The 23,133-nt window shown below is 44.5% G+C and overlaps 1 protein-coding gene and 1 long non-coding RNA gene across 8 annotated transcripts in view; both read left to right on the forward strand.

Annotated features, from left to right (window-relative positions):
* Tcf20 (transcription factor 20) overlaps positions 1 to 23,133 on the forward strand; it is a 171,861-nt gene that overhangs the window by 134,875 nt on the left and 13,853 nt on the right. For all 7 annotated transcript variants that reach the window (XM_048354413.1, XM_048354408.1, XM_048354419.1 and 4 more), the window contains one exon: positions 13,782 to 13,875. In XM_048354413.1, the coding sequence (XP_048210370.1) occupies positions 13,782 to 13,875 (94 nt within the window). The remainder of the gene's footprint in view (positions 1 to 13,781; positions 13,876 to 23,133) is intronic.
* Positions 1,199 to 10,696, forward strand: LOC125357494. Its single transcript, XR_007212170.1, has 3 exons — positions 1,199 to 1,470; positions 2,654 to 2,661; positions 10,683 to 10,696. It is a non-coding gene; the product is annotated as an uncharacterized LOC125357494 (long non-coding RNA).

A 23,133-nucleotide genomic window follows, 5' to 3' on the forward strand; every position in this document is an offset into this window, starting at 1 on the left:
TTTCTTTTTATGCCAGTACTGGAGCTTGAACTGAGGGCTGGGCACCATTTCTAAGCTTCTTTTGCACAAGGCTAGCGCTCTACCGCTTGAGCCACAGCTCTACTTCTGGCCTTTTTGATAGTTTATTGGAGATAAGAGTCTCACAGAGGGCTGGGAATGTGGCTTAGCAGTAGAGTGCCTAGCCTGCATGAAGCCCTGGGTTCAATTCCTCAGCACCACATACACAGAAAAAGCTGCAAGTGGTGCTGTGGCTCAAGTGGTAGAGTGCTAGCCTTGAGCACAAAGAAGCCAGGGACAGTGCTCAGGCCCTGAGTCCCAAGCCCCAGGACTGACCAAAAAAAAAAAGTCTCACAGACTTTCCTGCCTGGGCTGGTTTTAAATTGCCATCCTCAGTCCCCAGCCTCCTGAGTAGCTAGGATTACAAGCATGAGCTACTAGTGCCCGCTGTAGCTTTCATAGTGTCCATCCCCTTATTGGTATTGTCTTTAATCTCCTGTATTTTCTTCATCATTTCGTCATAACTTCTGTTTGTTTTCTCTTGACATTCTTCTAGTTGTTTGTGGATCTGCTTTTTTCCCTTGGCAGATTTTCTCATCATTGCTGTAATGATTCTTTGTTTTTCCTCTTTTCATTTTCACCGAAGTCTTCCCTTGAGTTATTGTTAGTTTTTGAGTGTCATGTCTTGATTTTGTGATTTTATGCTGTGATGTACCCATTTGAAGTTTGTAAAGCCATTCAGTGTAGGTATCGAGTTAGTTATGATGGGATGCATCGTGTGAGAGCTTAACTATGTGTTGAACAGTGTAGGGTTCTAGGGCAAGGGAAGGATGGAGAAGGAATAATTTGCCAGGGAGGGAGATCAGTGGGGAAAGGAAATACAAGTTTATAGTGGAAAAAGAAGCAGAAAGAAGGAAAAGAGGACAAGAAATGAATGTAAAAGAAGAGAAAAATAATGAGAAACCATGTGATCCACTTAAGAACACAAAAATGAGAGACAGCAAGTCGCAATCCCTAATCACTAGTGCAAGCCATCTCTGAACAGTCTAATCTGGGTGCTGATATTCACACGCTTAATACCCTTAAACTTTTTAAAAGAGAGAGCGGCAATAGGAAAAAAGTGAAACGAAATTTTTTTTAAAAACCACATAAACATAAAAGAAAAAAGTTCTCTATTGAATCTGTTTAGAACTCTGTTTGGAGAGCCATCCGCGGGCTGGCTCAGGTGGGTTGGAGTCTGTCTTTGCTGTCCGCTGTGTTCTGCAGCCCTCCTCCTGGTACCGTTGGGCGTAAGGGGCAAGGAGCAGGGTGCGGTCGGTCGCTCTGGCTGGCACAGTTCTCAGCCCTTCTGCTTGGGGCTGAGAGCAGATTGGTCCACAGCAGGCCGGAGGTCAGATCCTCCGCCCTTTTTCCTGCTGGCCTAGGGCAGCTTCTTCACAAACCAGCTGTGACGTGAGCAGAGTCCGTAGCCCTGTCACTGGTCTCGTGGGCACTGGCAGTTGCTGCAGCCCCAGGTGTGCCGCAGCGCTGGTGGCGCTGCATGGCATGGCGTGGCCCCAGCGAGCCCCATGGGACTCGGTTGTGTGCTTTCCCGGTGGATTTCTCGCTGGCAGGGTTGGGTGTGTTGAGAGCTCATGACCCCACAGGGCAGGGGAGGGGGAGCTGCTCTCACTCCCCCCCCCCCGCCCCCCAGCTTATGTGGCTGGCAGGAGCTTGGAATGGGACTGGGTCTGCCACAGCCTGTCTTGCTGGTGGTGTGGGGTCTAGAACAGGGCACTCACCACTCACCAGCGTTACAAGTCCCCGCTGAGTGGGGCAGCAGACTTACACTGACACTTGGCCTCTGAGTGTGGCTGCCCCATGTGCGCTCCTATGCCTACATTTTCCTATTTGTTCCGAGCCTTCAGTTTCGGAGTTGTGGGCGTTGTTACTGTCACCTTACATCACCAAAAGGGGGGGGGGGGGCAAGAGAAAAACCTCATACCGGAGCCTGCTGCAGCGCTGTCCTACTAAAGGAGTCACTTCACCTCCTCACCTCTTCTCTGTGTTGCTTTTCTTATAGACACTTAAAATTCGAATCTTCTTGGTTGTTGCCAGGCTGTGATGGTTTATAGTTTGCTTGGTGTCCTCTCTCTCAAAGGCCCTGTAGCTAGCTCTATTTAATCAGAGGGAGTGAGGGTTATTCCCTGTCACTACTCCGCCTGCTTGCCCCTGGATCTGCTCTGGTTATTTTTTAGATAGTCTTACTTTTTTCCAGCCTGCACTCTGATCCTCCTCTTTATGTGTCCTGCACTGCTGAGAGAACATGCAGGCACCCTATTCTTACTTTTTGCCCTGGCTGGCCTAGACCCTCCCTGTTTTTATTTCCTGAGTAACTAGGATTACAGGTATTTCATTATTTATTTGCTAAATGATAAAATGAAAAAATGTATTGTATAAAGCTATTTGTATTCTAAATATATCCTTCATCTTCTCAAGATTGTAGTAAATTCTGGCATTCTCAGTTTGACAGATGTTCAGAAAAAATGAGGAAGGCTATTGCTAATGAAGGAAAAACGTCTTCTAATCTCAAGCCTCCTAACCTGATTAAGAAAGTCATAATTTCACTAGAAACACCTAGAGTGGCCCCACCTGTGGGCACAGAGATACCCTGAAGGGAGCAGAGTAATAGGCTCTCTTCTTGGATTGAAACAGTAGCCAGACTGCTAAGTGCTGCTAGAACAGCCACATACCTTGATCCTGCTTTCTCTGCCTTTTTGTATCACTTTGGGGCCAACCAACCACAGGAACACCTGTTGTCAGGTTCATAATGACTCCCCTGAGGAACTGCTTTTTAGCATCATTATTGGTAAGGCCACATTTTTTGTTGTTGTTTGGGGTTTTTCTGTGTTGTTGTTTTTGTTTTTGAAACGATGCCTTACCCTGTAGCCAGGCTAGTTTGGAATCTTGAGTCTATTGCCTCAGCCTCTCAAGTGCTGGCATTGCACATGTATGCCGTCATAACTCGCCAGCTACCTTTTTCCTCTCTCTTTTTTTAAAAAATGTATTTTTATTTATTTTTGCCAATCCTGGGCCTTGGACTCAGGGCCTGAGCACTGTCCCTGGCTTTTCTTTGCTCAAGGCTAGCACTCTACCACTTGCACCACAGCGCCACTTCTGGTCGTTTTCTGTATATGTGGTGCTGGGGAATCGAACCCAGGGCTTCATGTATACGAGGCAAGCACTATTGCCACTAGGCCATATTCCCAGCCCCTCTCTCTTTTTAAACTCAAGACCTTATGTTTGTTAGGCAGGTGCTCTTCTGCTGAGCTACATCTCCAGCCCTTTTTTGCAGTAGTTATTTTTGAGATAGAGTCTTGCTTCCATCCTAGATTCTGCTTGCTTTGGTCACCATGATCCACTTGGCCATGATCCATCATAGTTAGGAAAATAGGCATGTGCCCCAGGGCTCAGTTGAGATGGGGGCTCTCACCAACTTTTCTGGCCTTGAACTGTAATCCTCCCAGTCTTAGCATTGCAAGTGATGAGGAGTACAGGGCTGAATCACCGGTACCCAACAAGAACCACTTCTTAATTGGAAGTTTTATGGAAGAAAAATGAGAGTCTAGATGACAGTTTCATTAGAGATTATATTTATATTTTAAAGATGATAATCAAAGTTTGTGCAAGGGTTGGGCACCTGTGGCTCATACCTGAATTGCTAACTTACTCAGAAGGCTAAGGTTCACAGTTCAAAACCATCCCAGGCAGAAAAGTCCCTGACACTCTTTATTTCCAATTAAATACTGAAAGCCAGAAGTAGAGCTGTGGCTCAAGTGGTAGAGCACCAGCCTTGAGTGGAAAAGCTAGAGGGATAGCACTCTGGGTTAGTCTAACATGAGTTGAGGGATTGGCCAAGAGCAGTGGTAGGGGATGGGTGTGGGCAGCAGGTCTGCTCATCACTTAACACTCAGTGGTATCCACAGGTTTCTGCAGTTGGACAGTTTGCAGGAGCCCCCTTGTCTCCTTTCACTTGTGCTCAGCATGCCCTTGGGTAGTTTTCAACTGGGTGCTCTTGGTAGTCTTTCTTTTGTATATAGTCAGTGTTGTTTTAGTCCTCATTTAATACCTTTCCTTCAAGTGCAATATGCTTTAGAAAACTTTAAAAACAGGGCTGGGGATATGGCCTAGTGGCAAGAGTGCCTGCCTCATATACATGAGGCCCTGGGTTCGATTCCCCAGCACCACATATACAGAAAATGGCCAGAAGTGGCGCTGTGGCTCAAGTGGCAGAGTGCTAGCCTTGAGCAAAAAAGAAGCCAGGGACAGTGCTCAGGCCCTGAGTCCAAGCCCCAGGACTGGCCAAAAAAAACCAAAAAACTTTAAAAACAAAAAACAGTTATGTTTCCCAATACCAGTGGCTTGCCCTTATAATCCTAGCTATTTAGGAGACTGAGAGCTGAGGATCACAGTTCAAAGCAAGCAGGAAAGTCCATGAGACACTTATCTTCACTTAACCACCAGAGCCAGAAGTAGAGCTGCAGCTCAAGTGGTAGAGCACTAGACTCTTGAGCTACAATGCTCAGAGTGCCCAGGCCCCGAATTCAAGGTCCAGGTCTGAAATTAAAAACTAAAGAGAAGAAAACCAGTTCTGCTCATCCGTATTGGTCAAAGACAGGAGGATCAAGAGAGATTACAGTGAAAGTAATAGTGCGTAGTAGTAGCTAGAGAGTGCAGGATCGGGAGATTTGGCCAGGAGCTGACCATCCTCAGGCTCACAGTGTACAGTGTACAAGTGTATAGAAGAGCAGCTGCCACACTTAGGAAAAGGCCATGGACAGCAAGTGCTCTAAGAAGAAAAATCAGTTCTAAAACAGCAACTTTTGACATTCTACTTGGTTTGTATTATTTCTGGTTTTTACATCAGTGACTTCTAAGAACATGACACTTTCATCTTTTTCTCTTTTTTTGGTGCTAGTCCTGGGGCTTGTTCAGGGGTCTGGGTGCTGTCTCTGAGCTTTTTTGCTCAAGGTTAGTACTCTACCGCTTGCGCCACAGCTCCACCTCTGGCCTTTTTTTTTAAAGTAGTTAATTGAAAATATGTTCTCACTTAATAGTACCTTTCCTTCAAATGCATTATGCTTTTGAGATAAGTCTCATGGACTTTCCTACCCAGGAAGTGTCTTAGAGCCACCAACATCCAGCTCGAGACTATGGTACTTACACATAAAGACATTTTACTTATTTTATAAATCCTAATAATTAAACAACTTTCTAGTTTATAAAACGCTTGGCACTTCCCACAACTTTATAAGGCAGGCAAGGCAAATAATGTTATTTTACAGAAGGTAAGGCTGATGATGGCTTTATGACTGTCTTATACTTGTATCATCTTGGTATAGGATAATGCCCTTTAATTAATGAGTTCCGGTTCTGAGAAGCATAAGTTCAACTTGAACATCCATGCCCTAGTGGCAGAGTAAATAGACTTGTGAAAAGCCGGATATCTCTGACCAGCTGTGATCCCTTAGTCCTGGGGCTAGCACAGGTTCCCTCCTTCCAGAACAGTCATCTCAGTGCTCTAGCAACTACACAAGCTTTCTTAAGGAAACCTAAGGAGAGCTGTCTTACTCTAAAAAAAGCAAGGACCAAAACATGTGCTGCTCTGGTCAACACTTTGAAGTGTTCTTGAAAGAAAATTGATAGCATTACGGAGTTGTATCAAAGAAGGATGCTCCTGGGGCTTTAAAGGGTGGTTCCTTAGAAGTAGACCATGTTGCTGCCATGAGCAAGGGTATGTAGCTAGGGCAGCTGAGGCTTTTGTCCTAGAAATAAGAGGTATAATTAAAGGAGGGGGAACCTTGCTGGTAGCTCAAAATGAGCACCCTGTTCCACATTCTCCAGTCTCTGCCAGCATCAGCTTTTTAATTCATATTGAAGAGTCACCTTGTTAGTTTCCTCCAGCTCTCAAATGTGTCAGACCTTGTGTTCTTTCGTCAGCCCACATTTTCAGTGCCTACAGTGTACCCGGCCCTAGGAAGATGTAAGAGTGGATCTCACAGTTTGGGGAGGGGGGTAGACAAACACAGGCGAGTAAACACTGTAAGCATGAGCAAAAGTGTGCAGTGCTGGCACAGTATGACAGGGTGTGTGATCTGCAAGGCTCACACAGCACCGATTGTCATGGATGCACTAATAATGCTTTGACCCAATTGCTGTGGCACTGGAGGCTGCTCCGAGATGCTCGTTAAGCAGTGTAATTATTCAGGTTGTTACCTCTCAGGAAAGAGCTGTTCTGGGAGTGCAGAGGCTGCATTCTCCCTACTCTCCGAGATGGATTAGGCTCCACGTTGAAGTGACTCCCGCAGTGTGCCTCTCCCAAGTCACCACAAATGCTTTGGAGATGGTGGGAAGAGACTGAAGGGACATCTTGGATGTCCTTTAACCCTGCCCAGTAACAAATAATACATCCCACAGTTTGTTCTGCAGGCTTACAGTATCAAGAAATACAGGGTTCTTGTTGGATTTGATTGAAAGTAGCTTTTATCCCCTTCTCTAATAAGTGAAATATTCCTTCTTAGAAGGACAAGCATTCCTTCGTCAGTAGTTTGGGCAAGGCTTCTTTGACAAATGAACTTGACGTAAACACTGCACCAGAAGCCCCATTATGGATCTTGTTTTGTGCAGGGAGTCGTACCCTGAGTGGATTCACCTCCCCCGAGAATGAATATGATTAGACTTGTAGTAACAGTGCAGTGAGACGCCAAGGTCGTTTGCTATGCACTGATTTTATTATTATATTATTGGCAGTATGGGAGAATGAAAGTACAGATTGTTTCTCTGGATTTAAAAAAAAAAAGAGAATAAAAGTCTAATTGAAAATTTGATGTGGGCTAGGAGGGGAGCATGGAGAAAATTTTATAGAGCGAAGATTTTTTTATTCTGTCTTTGGCTCCTGGCACATAGGAGCTGGTTTAAAGCGTGAGTAGCTGTGTAGGGGACTAGAAGGCAGCATGGAATGGTATGAAGAATGTTGAACTCGGAGTCAGAAGAAGAAAAGCTGGAGTCCTAAGCTGTGTTACTTCCTAGCTGTATGATCTCCAGCAGGTCCCTTTGTTTTAACTTCCATTTCTTCAGCTAGAAAAAAGATGATTGGAGACATTCCCTGAGTCCCTTCTTCAGAGATCTCTTGGTGCCAAAACACTGGCATCATGAAAAGTAAGTGAAATGGCAGTTGTTCCATGAGGGAGAAATCTGTTACACTGGAGAGTATGAAAGGAAAATAAGTGGTCACTTCTGTCATAAATTTCTCAGGGAATCCCTTGTTTGTATACATTTTCTATCACATGTTGTCACACCATCACACTTGTTACCCTCAGTTCTTTGGGGTTACAAGCCCAAAGTGGGTCCCACTGAGCTGGAACTCAGGTGTCAACTTCTCCTTTCTGAAGGGCTCTAAGGAAAGATTTGTTTGCTTGCCTTTTCCAGTTTCTCTCGCTGCCCACATTCCTTAGCTTGCAGCTCTTTCTTCCATCTTGAGAGCCAGCAGCCTCGCATCTCTGTGGCTCTGCTTCGATTTCCACATCTTCCTAAAGCCCGCAACTTCCTGCTTTTGGAGAGGATCTTTGCATCTGTGAGCTTGTATGTTTAGAATGGGCCCATCTCCTCATTTAGAGGTCTTGATTTAATTCCATCTGCAACTTGCCTTTTGCCGTGTAAGGTCCTGAGAATTCAGATGGACATTTTGGAGGGGTTGTAATTCTGCCTCACCTGCTCATAGCTGTCCATAGGGGACAAAGTATAGAGAAAGCACTAAGTGGCCTTCATGAAACCTGGAACCACCCCATTAGTCATTATGTCTCTGTGGGTTGGTTTTTGTTTTTTCGTGTGTGTGTGTGTGTGTGTGTGTGTGTGTGTGTGTGTGTGTGTGTGTGTGTGTGTGTGTGTGTCCATGTCCCAGTCTTCTGGGGCTTGAACTCAGGGCATGGGTGCTATCCCTGAGCTCTTGTACTTAAGGTTAGCACTCTTATCACTTTGAACCACAGCTCCATTTCTAGCTCTGTGGTTATTAATTGGAGAAAAGAGCCTCATGGACTTTCTTGCCTGCGCTGGCTTTGAACTGCAATCCCGGAGCTCAGCCTCCCTAGTAGCTAGGGTTATAGGCATGAGCCATTGGCATCCCAGCGCTCTGGGGGGTTTTCCTATACATTTGAAAAACTAGTAAACTAAATTAAAGTTAGATCACTGGTTATGGAACTACATTGGGCATCAGTTTGGAGGTTTTGTTACAACACAAGTTGAGTCAGGGCCTCACAATTTGTATTTCCAGCAAGTTCCTTGTGGTAAGGGGCTTGTGGTAATGCTGGTGTAGGGACCACACTTGGACAACCATTGAGCTTAACTATCTTTAAGATGCTTTCTCTAAAGCCCTAATATGCCGTGTAAGATCATTCCCTTTTGTATGCAGTATAGTAACTAACATGCTTTTAACTAAAAGAAGTGGTGAGTGTTAAGTTTGCTTTTATGAAAATAGATGAGACATGGTGTGTGGGCTGCTCTGGAGTCAGGAGCTTTTAGAGGCTCTGCAAAGGACAGCAAGGTAGGTGTTGACGTAGGAAAGAAAGGAATGTTCAGATCTCAGCTCCTCATCTTCTGTTTACATCTGTAAGCAAGGATTGCTCTATGGATTGCTTTGCATGCAGGGATCCATGCAGAGCGTTAGTGTGTTTGGCCTGTAGTCAGTCTTAGGACACATTACTGAACATTTCTGATCTAGCTACTGCTCTAAGCTTGGATCGGTGTGTTCAGTACTCTCAATGTGTTTGTTTTGTTTGATTTGGTTTGTTGTTTGTATTTGTAGTGCTGTGGATAGAATTTCAAATGCTAGACAAGTTATCTACCACTAATCTACATCCCCAGCCTTTGGTTTTTAGAGACAGCACCTCACTATAAATCACGATCCAGCTCCTCAGAGTGCTGGTGCTACCACAGCTGGCTTCAACACACTGCTTTTTTTTTTTTTTTTTTTTTTTTTTTTTTTAAGTGAATGCTCTTAGTCCCGTGTTTGCAGGTTGAAAGATAAAGGTTGTTAGGAATTTGGCCTGGGAAGGCATAGGGAAATAGCAGTGGGGTCGCTTGCCAGGCAGTTATGTTCTAGAGCCTGCGTACTGAGCCTGGGTACAGCAGTTCCTGATCAGTATACTGACCTCTTCCTGTATCAGTTAGGATATTCTAGCGACAAGTTACAAGGTTTGGTGAAAAAGTAAGAATTGGATGGATTGTTGTTTCTTTCTTGGTAGAGAGCATTTACTGTGTGAAACACTGAAGTTTAGGTTAGTGGGAAATACATTTTTTGGTTTTTTGCCAGTCCTGGGGCTTGGACTCAGGGCCTGAACACTGTTCCCTAGCTGCTTTTTGCTCAAGGCTAGCACTCTACCACTTGAGCCACAGCGCCACTTCTAGCTTTTTCTGTATATGTGGTGCTGAGGAATGTGGGAACCCAGGGCTTAATGCATGCTAGGCAAGCACTCTACCACCAAGCCACCTTCCCAGCCCAACTGGGAAATACTTTTAATCAAAAAATTATACATTTCCCACAGATTCAGCTTTGCATTAGGAAATGGCATTGAGGTCCATTTCACTACAAGTAAAATATTTTATTTAAAGGAAAATATTAAAAATAAACACAAAGCCAAGATGAAAACTTTTTTTTTTTTAAGAAAGCTCTACTCCTATAGCACACAAGAAGAACACAGACACACAACTACAATGCATGAACTTCCAAAGACCTGACTAGGAAAAGATGGAACAAAGGTGATGGTGTAAAGGAGTGGCTATAATAACACTGCTTCAGTAATCCTTCTATGTAGGAAATCTTGCACAAGGCTAAACTTCAGGGCCTTCCTTACTTGGAGTGAAATTAGAAAATAGCCCAACAGTGGAAGTGGCGTTTTCAACGTAATAAGAGCCTCTGCCCCAGGAACCGCTGTTGTGAACAGAAGCCTGTTGGCAGCCCAAACTCCCACAGCAGCCCTTTTTTTCTCCCTCATAGAAGCTTCACAGTCAATCATCCCTGGTGTGTACTGACACAGGAACACAGGAACAGATTTGAGGGCTACTTTGGCAAGAAGCACAGCAGATTCATTCTCTGACTTTCTTAAGGAGTAGAAGCTGCCCTGAAGGGGCAGCTGAATACAGTGGCACAAAATAAGTAGCTCTGCTTTGGGATTAGTGCTCTGTGGCTTGGCACTGGAGGGCATTATTATGCCTTTCTTCTCAATGGTGGTTGCACTTGTATTATTTGCCTTGTTCACTGAATCAAGTTGGGTGGGACACTTAACAACTCTGGGTTTGGTGGTTGTACAAGAGGAGGCGGTCTTGTCATGGGAGGTGGTGCTCGTCTCTGAGGATGAGGGTCAGACCGTGGGGTAGCCTTGAACCACCGTGAAGAAGCAGTGGGGGTGTCATCAGAATGAGAACCCTCTCTTCTATTCTTGTAACCGCTTCATTGTCCTCAAAAATTCTTCAACTTCCCATCCCTCCTCAGGGATTTCTTGACCTGCCATTCAAAGCATCATAGCTTGAAGAGGAGTCAGCTTCTTCATTGCGTTCTATTTCTTCCTTGATTTTCCAGGCATATCTCAGATCATACATTCAGATGTGCTTTTTCTGTTCAGTGTTGTCTCACTATCATCTCTATGCACAAGTTCCTCCACCTTGTTTTCTCTATCTAATCTTTCAGTGTCATTGCCATTAGTATTATCCTCCTGCTTATCTTGACCCATGTCCTCGGGATAGCTATCCTTTCCCATGCTGAAAGCATCATCTTCGTGATCTGAGCAAGTTCAGGACTTTACAACATGTCTTTCTCTTCATGTCTTCTTGCCTACAATGGGGAAGAAGATCTAGAGCAAAATCCACTTCATGGCCATACATCTTTATGGCAAGGAGGTGTGGGCCACATAGAAGACCAGGATGTTTTCTGCCAGGTGGCAAATATAGAACACCATGCTCAAGAAGAGGAAGGAGAGGAAGTGCTGGAGTTGGAGGCCCATGGGCTGAGGTTCTCTTCAGGATGGAGAGCATCTGGGCACAAGAAAGTGGGCTGTCCTAGGTCAAGATGATGGGGGGGGGGGGGGCGAGTATGCATCGTGTCTGGCAAAGGCATGCTCCTTCTGCATGCCTTTTTTTTTTTTTTTTTTTTGCCAGTCCTGGGCCTTGGACTCAGGGCCTGAGCACTGTCCCTGGCTTCTTCCCGCTCAAGGCTAGCACTCTGCCACTTGAGCCACAGCGCCGCTTCTGGCCGTTTTCTGTATATGTGGTGCTGGGGAATCGAACCTAGGGCCTCGTGTATCCGAGGCAGGCACTCTTGCCACTAGGCTATATCCCCAGCTCCTGCTGAGCATTCTTGACAGCACCACAATACTGCCTGAGTTAGGCCCTCTTCTCTCCATATTCTGACTTTCTTAATTCTTTGTAAACATCTTAAATATCTGGATTCTTTTTTCATAAAGTTGTAGAATGTACTTAAAGGTTTCATATAGCTTTTTATGCTGTCCTTCAGTACTTTCCTAATTAACTGCTGTTGTTGCACTGGACTAAACTTCATTTCATCCACTATTTTTATGTCTTAGATGTTTGGGGTCTTGCATCTTCAAGACTTCACTATTTTTTTGTTCTTTAATTCTCTTTTCCAGGCTTCCTTTGAGGCTTTAACTGTAGGGCTCATAAATTTTCCTTTTGGTGGATGATGTTAATGTGGATTACTTATGAAAGAGAGAATATCACAAAGACCCCTTTCCCTACAGACCTTCCTGCCAAGAATACTTGCCACACCCATTCCTATATGGGTACCATGAACTTAGATTCACCCCCAGGTTGTGGAGAGCCTAAAGCTCAAACCTTCAGAATAGCTGGTTGTTGGAGTCTCCTGAGTAAGAGAAGGGCTGCAACTATCTGCTGGCTCCTAGGCGTAGAGAAGTAGAGAAGGAGGGATTCCTAGCCTTACTGTCAACCACTCAGTCATTACATCTTGAAACTTGGTTGCTGTCTATGTCTTGTCCTGGTGCAAATGTAGAGGGTGGCTAGTTTAGTGCTTAACCGTGTCACAAAGGATATAGGTTTTCCATCTTGTCATTCTTCTGTTCCCAGCAGAATGATTGGTTTTCAGGACTATCTCTTGGGGATAGTAAAATGGCTGCCACAGATGTTATACTCACAAGGATGAGAGACATGGCCTTCTCTCTCTTATATTTAAGGGGACAAAACTTTTGCATAAGACCTCTTTCCCTACAGACATTCCTGCCAAGAATACTTGACACACTCATGCCTATATGGGTACCATGAACTCAGACTCACCCCTAGGCTAGGGAGAGCCCTAAAAGCTCAAACCTTCAGAATAGCTGGTTGTTGCGGTCTCCTGAGTAAGAGCAGGGCTGCAAGAATGGATGCCACTGACAAACTGGCCACACTCCATGCTCTTGTGTGGCTGATAAGGCCTTTTCCTCAGGTGCTCTGTGGCACAGACAGAAGTGGATAGTTTAGAGCTGTTGGAAATGCTTTTAACTATCCTTGGTTTACTCCAGACCTAGTGGTTTTTGCTTTCCTGGCAAGAACATCCAGTGTGCATGGTAAACATTAACTGATTGAGACCCTAAAGGAACTTGATCTTCTGAGAAGAGGGCAAAGCTCTCAAAGGATTTGGCTTACTGCCCCAGCCTATGCCATTCATCTCTGGAGTTCAGTACTGCAGCCCTGGCCCAGAACTAGATAGTCCCCTCTAGTCCCTCATCCATATCTCCCGAGCCATATCACCTGTACAGTGTGGATGTTACAAACACCTGCCAGGTATATGAGTGAACAGTGCCCATCACTATGGCTGTCCTGACAGGGAGAACACACAGGTATAACATTTGGGGAATACATTGTTGTTTTTTTCTGGTAGAGTCAGGAACAAGTGGTTGGTTAGCTAACTACCTAATTCCCAGAAGAATAAAGAGAGTGTATCTCTCCTTAGTAGGGCCACGCGTGGTTGAGTTTTATGAACACAGTCGTTGCTGGCGCGTGTTTCCCGTGCTGACAGGATGGGCACTTGCAGCAGCCATATCACAGGGACAGCAGAGACGTGCCCCACTTTGAGAAAACCTGGCCATATAAGGAGGAGGACTGCTATTATGGAATAAAGTCTCACTTAGCCAGAAATTTGTGGCAGGTTTCCTAGTACATTTAAAATAGAATTCATGTATAAAAATATCATTTGCATACAGAAGCCCATACTTTCTGAGAAAGGAAAAAAATATACTTGTATTGGGCATTTGAGTAAATAGATCAAAAATAAAAAGCTTATAAATATAAGAGCTAGAAGCCAAATTCCACTTTTAATTCTAAAAGGTTTGTATATATCTACTCCCTTAACCTTCTCCTACTGCAGATTTCCACAGCAGAAATAAAACAGGACAGACCTGCAGGAAGCGTGTAATAGCAGGGAAGAAATGAGTGGCAGAGTGGGAAGACACCAGAGACACTAGAGGCAGGGCTGGGCATCACTCCCTGGTGTTTCCAGTATGTACTAGAAAGTCTCTTACCTTGGCTCGGCATGTTATTCCATTTTATTTTAGATCCTTCATGAGGCCTGGCCTTAAACATGTCTCTGGCTTCTTCCCCTGGTGTAGTCAATGAATGGCAATGAGAGATGGACCAGCCTATCCTGCCACCACAGACTCCTTCAACCACAAAGGATGAGGGGAAGGCCTGATGGAGGGATAAATCTGCAATACTGACTGACATGCCTGGCTTCTTCTTTTCAGAAATGCTCCCACTGCCAGGAGGCTGGTGCCACCCTGGGCTGCTACAACAAAGGCTGCTCCTTCCGATACCATTACCCGTGTGCCATTGATGCAGGTAAGCTAGGACTACATACCCCCCCAGAGCATCAAAGGGGCATGCAGAGTGCTCAGTCCCTTCCATATATATCTTTTGTCTCTCTGGACCCTCTTCTATTATAAATTTTAAAAGATATCACAGAGGATAATACAAAGGAGTAAAAATGGGGTAATTTTTTAAATGACAGCTTTACTCATCTAATTCATGTGTGATTTGCCCATTTAAGTCCACAGTGCAATGGTTTTGAAAAATATATTCACAGGGGGCTGGGGATATGGCCTAGTGGCAAGAGTGCTCACCTCCCATACATGAAGCCCTGGGTTCAATTCCCCAGCACCACATATATAGAAAATGGCCAGAAGTGGCGCTGTGGCTCAAGTGGCAGAGTGCTAGCCTTGAGCAAAAAGAAGCCAGGGACAGTGCTCAGACCCTGAGACCAAGCCCCAGGACTGGCCAAAAAAAAAAAAAAAAAAAAAGTGAATATATTCACAGGGTTGAGCAACCATCACCCCAACAGATCATAGAGTACTTCTCATCACCTCATTAAAGAAAATTCTCAAGCCAGGCACCAGTAGCTCACACCTGTTATCCTGGCTACTGAGATCTGAGGATCACAGTTGGAAGCCAGTCCGGACAGAATTAAACACGCAAACATAGAAAGTGGTGCTGTGGCTCAAGTGGTAGAGCACTAGCTTTGAGCACAAAGAGGCTTGGGGACAGTACCCAGGCCCTGAGTTCAAGCCCCACAACTGACAGAAGGAGGGAGGGAGGGAGGGAGGGAATTCCTAGTGGCCATCATTCACCTTTGTTTCCTTTCCTCTGTTTCTGGCAGCCACCAATTTGCATTCTATCTCTATGGATTTTCATATGCTAAACATGTTGCATAATATAATGTCACCTTTCAAGACTGGATTCTTTTCTTAGTATATCATTATTAAGATTCATTCATATTATAGTATATTTTAATATATCATTCAAAATCATTGCCAAACAATATTTTACTATCTTTTATTTCTGCTATGTTTTATTTGTCCATTTATTAGTTGATGGGCATTTAGGTTGTTTCTGTTTTTTTCATTTTCACAAAAATACTGCTATGGTACATTCACACACAAGTCTTTGTGTGGGCATACATTTTCATGTCTCTTGGATATATAACCAAGAGAGGAATTTCTGAGTTGTATGGATCCTTCATGTTATGTTTTGAGGCTCTGTCAAACCATTTTTTAGAGTAGAAATGCTACTTTATAATCTTACCTGCAATGTATTCGGGTTCCAGTTTCTCAGCATCTTTACTATAACTGTTGTCATCACCATTGTGTTGTTACCACTGTCCCCAAGAGTGTGAAATGACAACTTGCAGTTTTGATCACTGATGATGCTGAGCCTCTTTTCATGTGTTTGCTGCCTGGTGGTATACCTTCTTGGGAGAAGTATCTAATCAAAGTCTTTACCCATTTGGTTATTTCATCATTTTATTATTTTAAATTTTTGTTACATTTCTGGACTATAGCCTCTTACCAGATATATGATTTGGAAATACTTTCTTCCATTGTGTGTTTTCTTTTTGAATGTAGGTCTATGTATAGTGGTAGTGGGATTTTGAACCAGCCCTTTTTTCTTTAGTTATTTTTTGGATAAGGTTTCACATTTGCCTCGGGCTGGATCACAGGTATATGCCATCATACCTGGCTTATTGATGTGGGGGGGGGGGTGAAGCGTGTCTTCCTTTTTTTGCCCAGTCTGGCCTTTATATACTTCCTGATCTTTGTCTCCTTGGCTCAAGTTACAGGAGTGCGACCCCACCCATCTCCTTTCACTTTTTTTTTGTTGGTGTTTTCCAAAGCGTAAAAAAGTTTACTTTTGATAAAATCTAGTTTATTTTCTTGCTTTGGTTATCAGTGCTTTATGACACACCAAAGAAACTATTGCCTAATCCACTTATAAAACTTTATTTACAACTTGATATCTAAGGATCCAGGTTCAAAGCCAGGCTAGGCAGGAAAGTCAGTGAGACTCTTGCCTCCAATAAACTACCCCCAGAAAAGCCAGAAGTGGAGCTGTGGCTCGAGTGGTAGGGTGCTAGCTTTGAGCAAAAGAAACTCAGTTCCTAGGCCCTGAGTTCAGGCCCCAGGACTGGCTGGTGTGCATGTGCATGTGTACACACACAAAGATACACCTATGTTTTCCCCTAGATCTTTTAGTTGGCAACTCCGATTTTAGGTCTTTGATCTATTTTAAGTTAATATTTGTTTGTTTTATGAAGTAAGAGTCCACATCCATTCTTTTTGCATATGGATATCATATCCTGCTCTCTCCTCATCAAGTGGTCTTGGCACCTTAGTTGAAAAATATTGGGATGGAGCTGTTTCTGACCTTCTTTGGTAATCCACTGTCTTGATACCAATAGCTTTGTAGTAAGTTTTGAAATTGGTAAATGTATGGATATTGGAGGCGTGGCTCAGTTGGTAGAGCACTAGCCAATGAGCGAAAGCATCAGGTACCAAGAAAGAATAAAAAGAAAATTGAGAAATGTGAATTTTCCAATTTTGTTCCTTTTTCTCACAGTTGTGTTGACTGTTCTTGGTCCCTTGCCATTTCATATGAATTTTAGGATTAGCTTAGCAATTTCTGCTAATAAAAGAAAAGAAAGAAGGCTATTAAAATTTGGGTATAGATTTTGTTGAATTGAAGGATAAATAAGCATATATTGTGATCTTAACAATATTGTGCCTTCCCATCCATTGGCCATGGGAAGACTTGACTTAGTATTCTATCTTAGTGCTATTATGAATAGAAACATGAATGTTTGCACAGTTTTTGAGCATGAACTAACCTTTACCGTCCCACCAGCCACCTTCCCTGTATTGAGGATTGAACTCAGAGCCTTGTACTTGCCTGGCAAGCACTTTGCCACTTTAGTCATACTCCTAAATCTTTTCCTTTTGGTTTGTTTTTCAGAGAGGGTCTCAAGCTCTTGCCTGGGCTGGCCTTGAACTGTGATCCTTCTTGCTCTACTTCCTCATAGCTGTAATTATAAGTCCACTATGGTCAGCATCTGGATTTGTTTATATTCGTTTTGTATCCTATAGTTATGTTCAACTTACTGATTAGTTCTAATAGTTGGTAGTAAATTTCTATATCTGAAACATTGTGACATCTATGAATAGAGATAATTTTGCTACTTCCTCACTGATTGAAGCCTTTCTCCCCCCCCCCCCCCCCCCACCGCAAACCTTCCCCTCCTTCTTTTGGACAGTTTTGCTATATATAGCCAAGTCTGGCTTGATACTCAGTTATTACCCAGACTCAGCCTTCCTCTCAATTGCTGGAATTATAGGCATATACCATCACTCCCAACTTTTTTTTAATCAGTCATGGGGCTTGAACTTGCAGCCTGAGAGCTGTCTTTGAGCTCTTTTGCTCAGCACCACACACCACAGCACCACTTTCGGTTTTCTGGTGGTTATTCAAGGTAAGAGTCTCACAGACTCTCTTGCCCCGGCTGGCTTTGATCCTCAGATCTCAGCCTCCTGAATAGCTAGGATTACAGGTATGAGCCATCAGCACCTGGCCCTGCATTTTTTTGGAGACAGGGTCTTACTATGTAGCCCAGGATGGCTTAGAATGTGTAGTACTACATTTGAATTTTTTCCCCAGTTGCCCTGTAAATATTGGTCCACAAAATATTGAATAGAAGTGTCAAGAGCTGGTATTTAAAATTTTTTATTGTTATTATAAAGATGATTACAGAGGGGTTACAGTTAGCCAAATCAGGTTAAGAGTGCATTTCTTTTTGGACAATGTCATCCCTTCCCTTGCTCTCTCCCAGTTTCTCCTTCCTGTCCCCACTCACTAGTTGTTTAGTTCATTTTCAACATAGTATCTAGTAAGTACCACAGCTGCATTTGTTTACCTTTTGTCCCTCCATTTCTGTGCCTCCCCTTACCCTCCCAAAAACATAGAAACGAACAAAAAGAAAATAAAAATAGCAAGCAAGAAAAAAGATCTCATTTCCACTTCCTGGAATTCATTTTGATAAATATTGTTTTGTATGATCAGATGCACGTAGGCATTGTGCCTATTGTTCCTTTCCTAAGAGTGTCCTCCTTTGGTCTCACTGTGTGTGAATGTCTACAGTCCTGTATAATTTATCATGTCCCAGCAAACTCTAGATCTAGCTTCAGCATATGAGAGAAAGCATGCATCATTTGTCTCTGAGCCTGGCTTACTTACTTCACTTAACATGATTTGTTCTAGGCCCATCTATTTCCATGCAAATGACATGTGTTCTTTCTGATGGCTGTGTAAAATTCCATTGTGCATAGGGACTACTTTTTTTTTTTTTTGATCCCTCATCTTCTGTAGGGCAACAGGGTTGTTTCTACAACTTGGCTATTGTGAGTAGTGCAGCAATGAACATGGATGTGCAAGTGTCTTTATGATATACTGGTTTGTGATTGTAATGGGGTCCCCCCCAAGGGAGGGGATCACAATGTAAGGGGGACCAAGGGGGGGGGGTGAGGAAATCCCCCATCCCTCCAAGAGTCCACCACTCAGAGACAGTCTCAAGTAAAAAGATGGATTTATTGGGGAAGTAAAAAGTATACTGACCCGCCAGGGCCACGGCCCAGACTCGGGAGCTGGGGCGACATGCCCCAGGCCACACTCGGGATCGGGTTATAAAGGTAAATACCACATGGTCGAGCCTGCCACACGCAGGTAGCTAATGAAGTCACAACACTTACAGAGCACGCCAGGTCACACACAGGTGGCCAGTGAGGTTACAGTCTGCCTCATAGCAACTGTTTGAACCAACCTATCATTTTAGTTAGACTTGGCCCACAGATTTGGCGGGGCTCACATGATGCAGGCGGATAAGTCTACTCAGGGGAGGGCACAGGTTTAACCTTGAGTGTTCTACCACTCATGTGGTTAAGCAGTTTACACAATCTTATCACAACGAAGAGGAACTTCCCTGGATGGGGGGTGGGGGGGATCTTAGTGAAGATAGAATTGGCTTCTGCTCTCTTTAATCTGAGATGGAGTCAGTCTGACACCCCTCAACAGCCAATGATGTCGCTGGCCAGATCTGACCTCCATATTACAGTGATGTTCAGTGGTATGGCTGGGTGATAGGGAAGATCTATGTGTTTTGAGGAACCTCCAGCCTGCTGTCCAGAGTGGTTGTACTAGTTTACATTCCTAACAACAGTGCAATAGGGTTCCTTCTTCCCCACAGCCCTGCCAACATTTGTTGTTGTTTGAATTCATGATGTTGGCCAATCTAACTGGGTTAGAGAGAATGTCAGAGTTGTTTTGATTTGCATTTCCTTTAAGGCTAGGGATAATGAACATTTCCTCACATAGGTTTCTTTGCCAATCTTACCTCTTCGGAGAATTTTTTCCTTGGCTCTTTTACCCATTTAGTGGTTGGTTTATTGGCTTTGAGAGGTATTAATTTCTTGCTCATTGTATATTTTGGATATTAGACCGTTGTTGGATGTATTGCTAGTAAAGATCTTCTCCCCAGTGTGTTGACTGTTGTTCTAGTTTTAGTCACTATGTCCTTTGTGATGCAGAAATGTTTTTAGTTTGATGTACCCCCACCCACCCCTTGTCAAGTAAGATTACAGATGTGAGCCACTAGCATCTGGCAAGAGCTGGTATTCTTATCTTTTTCCTAACCATATGTATAAGAAGTTAGCTACTCATAGTTACTCTTCCTCCCCCCCCCCCCTTTTCTTTTTCTTTTGGTTGGTCATGGGGCTTGAACTGGTGCTGTCCCTGAGCCCACTCCCAGTTTTTGAGTGGTTAATTGGAGATAAGAGTCTCACAGGGACTTTTCTGTTTGGACTGGTTTTCTTTTTTTTTGGCCAGTCCTGGGCCTTGGACTCAGGGCCTGAGCACTGTCCCTGGCTTCTTCCCGCTCAAGGCTAGCACTCTGCCACTTGAGCCACAGCGCCGCTTCTGGCCGTTTTCTGTATATGTGGTGCTGGGGAATCGAACCTAGGGCCTCGTGTATCCGAGGCAGGCACTCTTGCCACTAGGCTATATCCCCAGCCCCATGTTTGGACTGGTTTTGAACCATGATCCTCAAATCTCAGCCTCCTGAGTAGCTAGGATTACAGACGTGAACCACCAGCACCCAGCTTTCATAGGTATTCTTGAAACAGTAGAGGGACTTCCAGTCAAGTCCCAGTTTGTGAAGCACTGTGAAGTGTTTGTCATGAAAGCTTGTGTGTGAGGTAGGAAAAGCCAATCTCTAGTGTTCCTCACCACATACTCCATGCTGCTTTTCTCTGCACACCAAGCAGTCCTCCAGTGAGTGCCAACTGGGTCTCCTACAAGTCTGCACTATGAGCTCACTACCCCCACTGCACACCAGCCTCAGTCCCCAGCTAGTCACTTAGGCTTCTCAGAACCCTCCACATTCCACTAATGTGCGAGAGCTGTTTACAGAGGTCCAGGAAACATTTTACTTACACTTACTATGATAAACACTTGAGTGGGAAAGGCATCGCAAGCTTGTGGAAGGGGCGCCAGAGCTTCCACGTACTCCCAGGTGTTCCACCACCCAGGTACATCCACGTGTCCGCCAGCCTGGAAGCCCTCCAAACTACTCTCAGGAACTACTCCCAGGACCTTTCATGGGGGATTTAAAACACATGTGCACTTGGTGAACAACTCTCTCCTCCCTTCTGCAGAAAATGAGCAGGCCTGAAAGAAGCTCCTAATCATGGCTTAGTTCTTTGGGTGATCAGCCCCTGTCAAAGCCACTGAGTCACCTCATTAGGTGACTATCTTCAGGGGTGACAGGAGATGCTACTGTCACTTGCAAGTTATGAGGGCTTAGGAACTCTGTCAGGAACCTAGGGAAAGGCCAAATATTTACATTTTCCTAGTACCCACCTGTATCTCGGGAAATTACAAGAGTTTTAGAAGCTCTGTGCGGGGAACTGGGACTTAAAGCCCAAACAAAGTAGACGATTATTATTGTATTGTCACAAGGGGCATTGACTTTCTTCTGTTGAGATAGAGATAGTGGTTTGCAGTATTTGAGGTGCTGTGAAGGAAACTATTCATGGAGCGATTCAGATGATCTTGGGAAAGCCAGTGGCTCATGACTATAATCCTAGTTACTCAGGAGGCTGAGATAATGAGGATCAATGTTCGAGGTCAGCCCAGTCCATAAGACTCTTATCTCCAATAAACACCAGGAAAGGCAGGAGTGGAGCTGTGGCTCACATGGTAGACTGGTAACCTTGAACAAGAAAAAGTTCAAGGGCAGCTTCCAGGCCCTGAGTCCAAGCCGTAGGATTCACCAAAAAGGAAGGAAAGGGAAAAGAAGGGGGAAGAGAAAGAAAGAAGGAGAGAGAGAGAGAGAGAGAGAGAGAGAGAGAGAGAGAGAGAGAGAGAGAGAGAGAGAGAGAGAGAGAGAGAAGAAGAAGAAGAAGAAGAAGAAGAAGAAGAAGAAGAAGAAGAAGAAGAAGAAGAAGAAGAAGAAGAAGAAGAAGACAATGCTTTTTCCAGAGTTAGATTTGTAGACAAGTGGTTGTGTGTAAATGTGCCAAGGACAGTGTGATGGCCAGGACACTATGTGGTATTGAGTGATACAGATAGGGAAGAAGCAGACAGCCTTGATACATCGGAGTCTTTGGGTTTTAAGCTGTCCCTTCCATCCATCCTCTCTTGCCATAAGGGTTTCTTCATTGTCTGAGCTGTCACTCACCCTGGATTGTGGTCTGGCATGTTCTGTGCTATGGAAATCAAGTCCTCTCTCAGGAGCCAATGCTTGATTTTTCTTGTTCTCATTGTCTAGCCCCTAGTTACACCAGATGTTTGGCTTCCTTTACTTAAAAGTTCCCTTTTGTTGTTGTTGTTGTTGTTGTTGTTGTTGTTGTTGTTTTGTTTGGTTCGGTTTGGTTTTGCCAGTGCTGTGTCTTGGGACTCAGGGCCTGAGCACTGTCCCTGGCTTCTTTTTGCTCATGGCTAGCACTCTGCCACTTGAGCCACAGTGCCCCTTCTGGCTTTTTCTATACATGTGGTGCTGAGGACTCGAACCCAGGGCTTCATGCATGCGTGGCAAGCACTCTTCTGCTAAGCCACATTCCCAGCCCAAAGCTTCCTGTTTTTAAGGAGTCTTAAGCATTAAGTTTGGAGTGATTATTTGGAATGGGCAATGTAATAATTAGCTCTCTGAGTCAGTGGCTAGGTAAGCAATGGTTTCCACACTGAGGCAATCTTGAGAAACATTAGGATGCACACTCATGTCTAACCTGGTGCTGCCTGAGCATACCCCCTGTCAGCATTAAGGGCCCACTGTGAATGTGGCCAGCTCCCTCCTGGAATAGATGCTCAAGGGATAAGAACTTTCCATGGAGATGGGGATGCTCTACATTGGTGTGCTTCTAAAGCAGCCACAACCGGAGATGACCACTGGTGCACTCAGGGCCTGAGCACTGTCCCTGGCTTCTTTTTGCTCAAGGCTAGCACTCTACCACTTGAGCCACAGCGCCACTTCTGGCGTTTTCTGCTTATGTGGAGTTAAGGAATGGAACCCAGGGCTTCATGAAACCAAGCCACATTCCCAGCCCTGTGGCTTGTTCTTTAAAATAGGATCTTGCTAACTCCCCTCCCCTTGGGCTAGCCTCAGATCACAATCCCCAATCTCTGGAGGCCTCCCAAATAGCTAGGGTTAGAAGTATAAGCCACCACTAGATTTACAAAACAAAAAAAAAAAACTTAAAGTGTCTTTGTGTGGCTTGTAACTGGACAGCACAGACTTAGAGTCTACCCTGATCAAACCCAGGTAGTATGGTTGCAGTTCTTAGGAAAGGACCAAAGGGTAGTGGGAACGTCTCTCCTCCAGTGAAAGCTTGCCAAACCATCTCAGTTCTAGCCAGAAGCCAGTCTTGTGTGCCTACCTTGCTCACCTGGCAACATCCCTTAATGGAAGGAAGGTGGTGGTGAGAGGGAGGTTTGAGCCAGGTTGAGACAAGGCTCTTGGCCCCCAGCTGTGCACCTCTGCCCTTCTGAGTGCAGAGTTGGAACCATAGAAACAGCCTCGAATGTGAGTGCGATCTGGCCTTGATATCTGCCACCAATGATGGCCAGGGTTGATTGAGTTGATAGAACTAAGTAGACTGTTTCAGGGCTGGGAGTATGCCCTAGTGATAAAGTTCTCACCTCGTATACATGCCCTGGGTTCGATTCCTCAGCACCACATATATAGAAAAAAGCCAGAAGTGGCGCTGTGGCTCAGGTGGTAGAGTG

This window comes from Perognathus longimembris, chromosome 1 (genome assembly GCF_023159225.1).
Source record: "Perognathus longimembris pacificus isolate PPM17 chromosome 1, ASM2315922v1, whole genome shotgun sequence".
In the NCBI taxonomy this organism is placed as follows: domain Eukaryota; kingdom Metazoa; phylum Chordata; class Mammalia; order Rodentia; family Heteromyidae; genus Perognathus; species Perognathus longimembris.